At 37.6% G+C, this 10,327-nt stretch overlaps 1 protein-coding gene across 1 annotated transcript; it reads left to right on the top strand.

Annotated features, from left to right (window-relative positions):
- On the top strand, positions 107–2,122 carry LOC107643399 (pre-mRNA-splicing factor SPF27 homolog). Its single transcript, XM_016347035.2, has 6 exons — positions 107–471; positions 573–748; positions 841–924; positions 1,456–1,525; positions 1,612–1,745; positions 1,824–2,122. Exons 1-6 carry the CDS (start codon positions 244–246, stop codon positions 1,894–1,896), a joined length of 765 nt encoding a protein of 254 aa, XP_016202521.1. The 5' UTR covers positions 107–243; the 3' UTR covers positions 1,897–2,122.

The following is a 10,327-nucleotide window of genomic DNA, read 5'->3' on the forward strand; positions in this document are numbered from 1 at the left end:
ATATTAATTTTGAAAGTTTTTAAAATTATAAAATAATTTTTTTATTACTCGAAATCTCGAACAATAATATATCACTTTTTTAGGTCAAAAATTCAAAATATAATTGCATCGGTTGAGTCTTGAGTGTTCCAGAGCCTTATGAAATTGACCCACACCCACATGAGCAAAGGTCTGCAGGCATCGTTGCGTTGTGCTAATTAAGTAGTAAGGTGATTGGTGGCACTTGGATCTTTCAATTTCACCATGGCGGATGGAGGCAATGGCGACTTACCGATGCTGGAAGCTCCACCTTCTTATGGGCGCCAAACATGTTCTTCCATCGATGCTTTACCTTACATCGACTCAGACTACGCCGACCCCAGAGTGAAGGCGGAGGTTGACCGTTTAGTGGAGGAAGAAATGCGCCGCAGCACCAAGAAGCCCGCCGACTTCCTCAACGACTTGCCCCCTCTTCCCACCTTCAATTTTCAGGTCACAAATTAGGGTTTTCCTTTTCCTTTTTCCTTCTCCTTCTTCTTTTCGTTCTAATTGTTGCAGTAACTAAAGAGTTAGTGTTGAGTGAATTATTGCAGGAGTACCCAATGGTTGGTAGAGAGTACGAGCGTGTAAGAGCTGGAAGGCCTCCCGTTGCTCTTGATCGGTCTCGTTATGAATTGGAAACGCCAACTGTCAGTAAGAGGAACGATGAAACTGCTTGGAAGCAAGCACTTCAGAGATCTCAACGCCTTCTGCAATATCAGATTACCAGGTATCTCTCTCTGGAATCTCTCTATCAACTGAATATTACTATTAACATTGTGCATTTATGATTTAACCTTCCTCTTATTGCCTTTTCTCCAGGATGGAAAATCTTGATTTGTTGTTAAAATATGGACCTGATGCTTGGAAACAACACAACAATCGATTGGAAGTATATTTGACAAGGTTTGGATATTTATTATTGCTTCATTCACTCCATTTTATTTGTATGAATGCAAATAAATAAAGGTTAAATTATTCTGTAGTCTTATAATTTCACCAAATTTGTAATTATGTTTCTATTATTTAAAAGCTTTTCATTGGATCCTATACTATTTTGAATATTGTAATTATGTTTTCATGTTTTTGCTATGAGAAAACGTTTGTTGCATGGCAACGAATTTAAAGCGTACAAGGACTCAATTGAAAAATTTTAAATTATAAGAACCTAAATACAAATTTGGTAAAATTATAAGGACTGAAATAATAATTTAACCATAAATAAATAAACAAGAGTCCTTGATCTCATCTTTCAGAAGCAAGTTAAAAAAATAATGAATCTGTCCTGTCCTTTCCTTTGGCTGTTAGGAATAAAGGAACAGTGCAATATGGTGTGTCAAATATAATACTGATCTCATAGTTGTTTATCAAGTTTAGTGTGAACATGGCAACTTCGAGTGGTCAATTGATCACAGTTGTGTTGGTTTATATTTGCAGAATGCAGAAATTAGCTCAGGAACTAAATGAAAAGATTGAGAAAGTAAATCGTGAAAGGAAATATCATCAGGTGAAATGACTTTCTACTCCATCCTTTGGTTGTTTGTTAAATCTCTGATATACTTTTACTTGAGAATGCTTTGTTTCACTTGTCAGCAAAATACGGCATACGAGCTCGATGCTTTGTCAATGCAGTGGAAGGATCTGTGTCAGAAAAATATAGCAATACAAACTGCGTGTGCTTCACTTGAAGCTCGCATAATAGAACTGGAGACAGAAGCAGCAGAAAGGTAAACTTGCTATGAATTTTTGTTTCCTCTGTCAAATTTCATCTATACGGCTGCTGTTAATTAGTTTTTTCATTTCAGGGGTTGGAACTTGGAAGCCATCACGGAAAATGGGACCCTTGCTCAATTCAGAAGTATGACATTAGCACCTTGATTTTTCTTTTGTTTTTGATCAACCATCTAGTGTTATTTCTCAGTATTTTGTTTTAGGATCAATGTCGTAAAAGGATCATGAGTCAATGACTACCAAGAAGTTGAAATTTTTTCTAAAGCTGGTGGACAGAAAAGAAAACAGATTTCTATTTGGTTGTTAATGCTTAGGAGATATTATTCTTGGAAGAATTATCAAATCAAGTAAAATGATAGTGAATTTTAACTCACGACTTCAAGATTTTTACTAGTATTTGTAATTTTTCCTGTATTTGTAATTTTACCCGTATTTCTAGAATGACTAGTATATAAACTTTTGGGAAATTTAAAAAAAGAGCACATATATATGCAATAAAGTATAAATATTGTTTTGTTTTAATATACCAAATTTTTTTAATATTTAATTTAATTCAATTTCATTTTTAACTTTTAAATAATTTTTTTTCAATAATTTCAATTTGGTACATTAGAGATAAAAGGTATAATTTATATTTTATTGTATATGTACTATATTTTTTTTTGGGCAATTTATATAAATAAAATGACTGAAGAAAACCTTTACGCAAATACAACATTGGCAAACTCCAGACGAAAATGCAACAATCGTAATTGTATGTAATTCGCGACACCCTCTAGCGGAACCTAAATACACGTAATCCGCTACACCCTGTCGCGGATTACGTGGAGAACTTGGCATCACATAAACCGCTACACCCTGTAGTGGTTTATAACCAAATGTGCAAAAAGCATAATCCGCTATACTTTGTAGCGGATTATGAGGAGAGTGGCTCATTATAAAAACCGTGTGAGGCTGTAGCAGATTTCATTTGAGGAAAGTGGGAAAGAAACTTAGAGAGAGAAAGTAGAGAGAATTTATTTAATATTAAGTAATTTATTAATTAGAAAGATAGAGACTTAGTTTAGCTTTGGGTTTGAAAATCAAAATTTGAATTTTAAACTTTGAAATTTAACATTTAAAATTAAATGTAGAGAAGTTGGAATTTAAGTTGTGGATGATAAATTAGTAATTTTAAAACCTAGGTAGTTTAAGACTTGAAACATAAGCTATGGTTTGATGATGTCATTGTTAGAAATTAAGCAGGTGTTCTTTATTTCTGAATATGCAGCCAACCCGATGTATTTATAGCATCCGTAGGCAACAGAATATGCCGTTACATGATAGGATCATGCATTACTTGGAGAGGGCTGGGTTGTACCACCTGACTAGGCTGAACGCGCATTGGTTCTGGTTGGATGAGCCTCTGGTCAGCGCATTTATCGAGAGGTGGCGGCCTAAGACCCACACTTTCCATATGCCATTCGGAGAGTGTAATATCACGCTCCAAGATGTGGCATACCAGCTGGGACTGCCCGTGAATGGCCAGGCTGTTTCTGGGTGCATGACTGACTTTCACCTGCAGATCGAGGGGGCCAGACCAGCATGAGAGTGGTTCCAGGACTTATTTGGTGAGCTTCTGCCACCGGATAAGAGAAAGGTATACACGATCCACTTTACATGGTTCCATGAGCGATTTAGGGTGTTACCGGCTGATGCTTCCGAGGAGACCGTGCACATATATGCACGTGCGTATATTATGATACTTCTGTCGACGCAGCTGTTCATGGACAAGAGTGGTAATCGGGTCCACCTTCGCTGGTTGCCATTTGTGGCGAGACTTGATGACATGGGCAGCTATAGCTGGGGTGCCGCTGCGTTGGCGTGGCTGTATCGATGCATGTGTAGGGTGGCAAACAGAAACGTCACCAACTTGGCTGGGCCTCTACAGTTGCTACAGTCATGGATCTTTTGGCGGTTTCCCACACTGAGGCCGTAGGGTTTTGACGCTTTCTCTTTTCCGTTGGCATCCAGGTATAATGTAATACACCTATTCTTTCAAGTTCATAACGTTCTATATATGAAATTACATACTTACGTGATATTTTTGTCACTCAGATGGGCCACATATTTACCCACTTCTGATGGGAAGGAACAACGGATTAATCAGTATCGTCTGGCATTGGATCGACTGGGTGATCGAGATGTAAGTAATTTGTTTTTGTTTTCAATATTTTATTAGTTCTTCCCCCACTTATTTGTATACATTAGTACAATGCTGACTTGTCTCCTAACTATCATATTGTGTGGGAGCCTTATGGTTCTCTGGACGTACTAGCAGTCATTCATCCGGAGATATTGACTGGAGGAGCACAGCCGGTTATGGCGGGCCGTCATCAGTCTGATATACTTTGCAGTGATTGAGTGGCATCAGGTAGACAGGGTCTTCCCACAGCTAGGGGGCGTACAGTATCTTCCTGAGCCAGCCTGAATATAGAATATCTTCATAGTAAGGACGGTAGGGGTGGAGATAGATGGTTCCCCACTTACTATAGGACATGGCATCAGCATTGGGACGAGCGAGTTCGCTCTGTGTTGAGTATCCAGAGAGTGGCTGATCTTGGTCCATCCGCTGAGTACCTGGACTGGTGGTACCGTCTTGCACATAGGATTCTGTTACCAGGGATTGCGTTCGCAGATCCCAGGCAGACGCAGGTTCCAGACCATGCTGTACTCAGAGGGTCGTCGCAGGTGCCAATTAGAGTACCAGCATCAGATATGCCCGATAACAGACGTGTGGAATGGAGACGACGCATTGGTACGCGTGCCACTAATCGCGAATGGTGCTGGCTCGACGACATGATGCAGGAGGAGCAAGTTGGTGGTGATGAGGGAGGCCAGGAAGATCATCGCCTTCGTCGATCTAGTGCTAGACGATGGGCTTCTCGTGCTGGATGAGCACCTTCTGTCCATCATGATGACGAGGCTGGATCGTCCCGTGGTCACCCTACTAACACTCAGGTTGGTGGCATTGCGGAGGCTAGTATGGGTGGTACACCTTTTGCTCACGTATCTAGCTCACAGGTATTGCATGAGTGTAGCACGCAGATGTTAGCTGATCTTGCTACCACTACTTTCACCATGGATTTGGACGATCAGCTGGCTAGACCGCAGTTCTATGCGGATTTCGCTGAGATCATACGGGGTGACGACGTTCATCAGTACTAGAGTCCGATTCCAGGCGGAGGCTGGATCGTCCCGTGGTCACCCTACTAACACTCAGGTTGGTGGCATTGCGGAGGCTAGTATGGGTGGTACACCTTTTGCTCACGTATCTAGCTCACAGGTATTGCATGAGTGTAGCACGCAGATGTTAGCTGATCTTGCTACCACTACTTTCACCATGGATTTGGACGATCAGCTGGCTAGACCGCAGTTCTATGCGGATTTCGCTGAGATCATACGGGGTGACGACGTTCATCAGTACCAGAGTCCGATTCCAGGCGGTCCGTCCGAGCCTCCGGAGTACAGGCCACAGCCAGCAGATGTGCCATCCCAGGTTTCTGAGTCCCAGCTCCCGGTTGACCTGAATGAGCCAGCAGGCAGCCTGTACGACACTTGGTTCGGCATGGGGGGGACGCCGCCATCTGCATTTGGAGTTGGGCTACAGGAGGCTCCACCCGGAGATCGGCGAGCGACCAGAATTAGGCGTCCAACTCGATGTGGCACAGGCTCGCACTTACTTGGTCCATTCGGGGGCGACCATGATGTTGATGGTGACCAGCAGTAGCGCCCATTGTGTTAGTTCCGACCGTTATCATTGTATGAATTATGACTTATTTATTTTCTGTTAGTTTTAACGACTTGTGACAGTTATATTTGTATGACTTATGTAGTTAACTTATTTAGTGTTAGTGTTAATGCCTGGTAACTATTATTTTTGTACAACTTATTGCTTATGACGATTTCATTTTGTATCAATTCGTGCATTTTGCATCATGGGTTGTTACTATTACACCAGGTATTACTGGTTGTTTATATAATGAGCCACTCTCCTCATAATCCACTACAGGGTGTAGTGGATTATGCTTTCTGCACTTTTGGTCATAAACCGCTACAGGGTGTAGCGGTTTATGTGATGCCAGGTTCTCCACGTAATCCGCGACAGAGTGCAGCGGATTACGTGTATTTAGGTTCTGCTAGAGGGTGTCGTGGATTACATACAATTACGTTTGTTTCATTTGCGTCTGGAGTTTGCCAATGTTGTATTTGCGTAAAGGTTTCCTTCAATCATTTTATTTATGTACATTGCCCTTTTTTTTTGCATGTTTATATACTCATCATATGAAAAAAAATCAATTTAATCAATTTACTTAGAACAAAGTAATGTGATTAAGAGTAATTTACTTATATGTATTTAAAAAATAATTGAATAACTATGTATCGTAAAAAAATTAATATTATTGAAAAATAAAATTAAACTTATTTCTAAGTTAAAAATAAAGTTTATTTAAATTAAACATTAAAGAAGTTATGTGTGTGTGTGTTCATACTCATTTTTTTCGGAAGTTTATCTATTAGTTATTTTAGAAGTATTCTATGATGAGTAAAAATCTTAAATTCGTAATGCAATTCATTCCGTTAAAAGTTACTTTTATTATACTTGATTTGGTAATTCTTTTAAGAGTAATATATCATTTTTGTCTCATTTAAGTCTTAACATTTCAAAATCGTCTCAATTTTTTTTCGTTGTCAATTCTATTAATAGATCCCTAACGGCAGGACAATATTAAGATGATTTTGAAACGTTTGGTATTTACTCCAAATATTAGGGACAAAAAGAATAAATGATACTTTACTCTTTGATACAAACACTCTTGACATTCCTATAGAAATAAAATTGCTACTAATTAATTATATTTTAAATTATTTTTAACTAACAAAACAAAGAAAATGCATATTTGGTTGTTAGAAAATATTGATATCAAACGATGTTTATTATAAAGAGTGTAGATGTAACGAGATTGATTTTACGCTAATCCAATGTATATTATTATCTTAACTTGTAACGCAGGATATATTTTCAATTATTAATACTTGAAAGTCAATATTTTTTTTGGCTAATATGATCTATTTTTTTAAATTATTTTTTTATTTTAAATTTTAAATTATAAATTTTAAAAAAAAAAAAATTGTGTGACTACAAAAAAAAAAGGCCAAATTAATTGACTTGGTCCCTATCTAAACAAATAAAATGATGAAACTCATTAAAGTTGATGTCATTTCACATTCTCTCCCGAATTTGAAGTAGTACTTTTAGTCACAAGATTAGATTAGATGTATGATTAGTTATCCTTTGAATCAAGGTAAAGCAGGTCTTTAACTCTAACTTAAAGTCTCTTAAATATTTTTCATTAGATTCTTTTTAGAATAATATTCTCAAATTTCTTCCTATGTATCATAAAAAAAACATTCAAACTATCCTTCTCACAAAAAAACATCCCAAAAATTATATTCTCAAGTCCAAATAGCATGAAGTTTATCCAGAAGAACACTAGCATTCTCTAATTCTTTCAGAGTAACCTTTCACCCAACATTCATTAGAATTGTGAATAAGGCAACCAAAACTTTCTGAACCCACTACAGGGCTCTGACTAGCATCACAGTTCACTTTAACCGAGTTTATATAAGGAGACAAAAAAAACAAAGTGAAGAAGGAGATAAAGAAATGTGCATATTAAAGATGGCATGGATATTCCTAGCCGAGTTCCGGATCATATTAACTACTCTGCTAGCATCCCGTCTGTTGTCAGGGTTGTAGAAATCAATATTTCTATCCCTCCAAATCCACCTAAAAATTGAATAGAATAAGAAAGTATCACTCTGGTAGGAATCCTGCATCAACCAGTTCTTGAAGTTAGGATAGGCAGAATACATACTCAAAAGAGTCCAAATTTTTCTGACTTTTGTACAATCCTTGAGGCAATGAAAAAGAGATTCAGGAGCTTGTCAAAATCTAGATATCAGACATTGTAAGACAACAATGAGACCTGAATTTATAGTGGAAACTCTATTATGCAGACAAAGTCAAATCATAAACTTGTACTTTATCGATACTTGTAGTATCCAAATTCACAACCAATTAAAAAGTCAAATTCAGCCCATCTAAACTTCATGCATTCAGAGAGGTTCGTTGTTATGTGCCCAAATCTGCGATCACTATCACAATATTGTGACCATATTTTCTTATTGAATTTACCAGCCTAGTTTGCCATCTCACACAATAGCCCTCTCAAAGCATCCATATACTGCTCGTACCCAGCCTTGCTTAGAGTATAAGCAGCATTCATGAGATATCACTTTTTCTCGGCATATTTGGAACGAGACATGAAGTTAGTGGTCATGTGCCTGACACAATACGCATGGAACGCTCTAAGAGGCCTCCAACAACTATCATCGGCTCTAAGTGCGGCTTTGATCTCCTGGAATCTATCAGATATAATCAAAAGCCTTTCTTGGGGTGTCACATGTATCAAGTTGGTAAGGAAGAACGATCAGGACTCTGTAGTCCTAGACTCGACAATTGCAAATGCCACAGGAAGAATGTTAATGTTATCGTCTTGTGCCACTGCAATTAGCAACACACCACCATATTTGCCATACAGATGCATGCCATCGACGAAGATGAAGGGCTTACAATGCTTGAAAGCCTCCACATAGGGAGGAGCCCAGAATACCTTATCAAATTTGTTGCAGTTGTGTATCACCAAGTGCCCATCATAGTACAATACCACCCTGAAATTATATATTGTCTGGTACAACAACTCTACAATGCTTGCAGCAACCTCGACACCTTATTATATGACTCCTCCCAATCACTGTATATTTGCACAATTGCCTGTTGCTTCGCCATCCAGACCTTTCTATATGAGGGGTTTGAAGTGACAGTTTTGCCTAACTGCACCTTGTAAAACAAAGATAGTAACTGATAGGCTAGACTGTATGAGGGACAGGATGACACTACAAATGAGGTTGATGTCCAACTGTTGATGGTCTTGAGACATGGTGGGGGATAACAAATTAAAATATAATCGGTAGCAATTCAAAACCATTTAATCATGATAAATAATAATATACACTACAATTAAACTTGACCTTACCAATATCCGAGAGTTTGTCGGGGGGCAACACGGAGACTCCAATGACATTCTACTGCAAATTGCTTGCAATGAACATGGTTCTTTGATCGATCCGACTCCACAACTCGGAACTCCGCACTTCTCTAAATGCTGTAATTCTTCACACCTTGTATGACTGCCTATCTGCTTTTGAATTTGTGACCAATGTGAAATTTCACACCACCATCTATGTTGTAATCGTCCACACCCATATTAGAAAAGGGAGTTTTCTCGTGCATCGCATCCAAATCCAATGTATGATAGTGACTAGATACAACTGATAACTCCAAAATTGGTTGCAGGGTAAGCAGAAGATACTGAACTGAAGCACTGATCGGAGTTTCTGGTACAAACTCCTCCTTCTCATCATCCTCAGAAGAACCATTATCATTGCTATCGGCAACATACTCTTCATCGAACTCCTCACCGTCTATGTCCATGTTTACCACTGGACTAGCACAATGCAGCGGTGGTAGTGCAAGAGGTGGGTCATCCTGGACAAAATTTGAGTAGCCAGATTCACCACCACCAATATCAGCAACCTCCGCAGAAATCTCCATCACTTGATATCCCATAGATATCAAACATGAGGCGCACATGCTCATTGTTATTGAGTCAAAATAGACGAAATCAAAAAACTTCATTTTTCATGACTAGCAACATATACCAAACTCTTCCAACTTCTTTTGTCCGGTTAGCAATGAGGTTCGTCAATATTAGACTTTTTAGCTCAAACAAAGAATTTACTCTCTGAATGCGCAACATAATAGGATTATCATACTTAAATATAATCCCCAGTGTCACTATTTCTCATATGACAATTAGGGTACATACTTACAACAACATATCCACTACCACTAGACATTTTTACTAAATTTATTGAAGAAAAATGGAGGAGAAGAAGAAGTGAAATGTTTGTGGAGAATACAAATAGTTGTAGATCCTTTTATAGTTTTTCAAAATTTGTCGTACTTTATCTCGTTTACACTATAAAAGAGATATGTGTTGATCATTCTCTTCCATGTATCACATGTGCAAACGTAATACGTTCAACATTAAATGTGACTTATCTATTATAAACGAGATATACACAGTCTTATTTATTTTACACACTGTAAATAAAATAAATAAAAAAATTTAAATCAATAAATATACTATAAATGATCTATATCCATAAATAAATATTTAATTTATTTATTTAAAAAAATCAAGATTAGTTGATATATAAAGAAGTTTAACTAGCAATCTAAAATGAAATCATTCTGTAATTATTATTCACTTAAAAAATGAAAAAGTCAAATATAATAGTTTACCATTTACAATTTTCTCTCAAATGTTTTCTTTAGCTGAAAATATCACACTTAAAAATCAAATAAAAAGAAAATTATGATGTATTCCAAGGGAATAAATAACAAGAGTAG

This window comes from Arachis ipaensis, chromosome B05, assembly GCF_000816755.2.
Source record: "Arachis ipaensis cultivar K30076 chromosome B05, Araip1.1, whole genome shotgun sequence".
Lineage (NCBI taxonomy): Eukaryota > Viridiplantae > Streptophyta > Magnoliopsida > Fabales > Fabaceae > Arachis > Arachis ipaensis.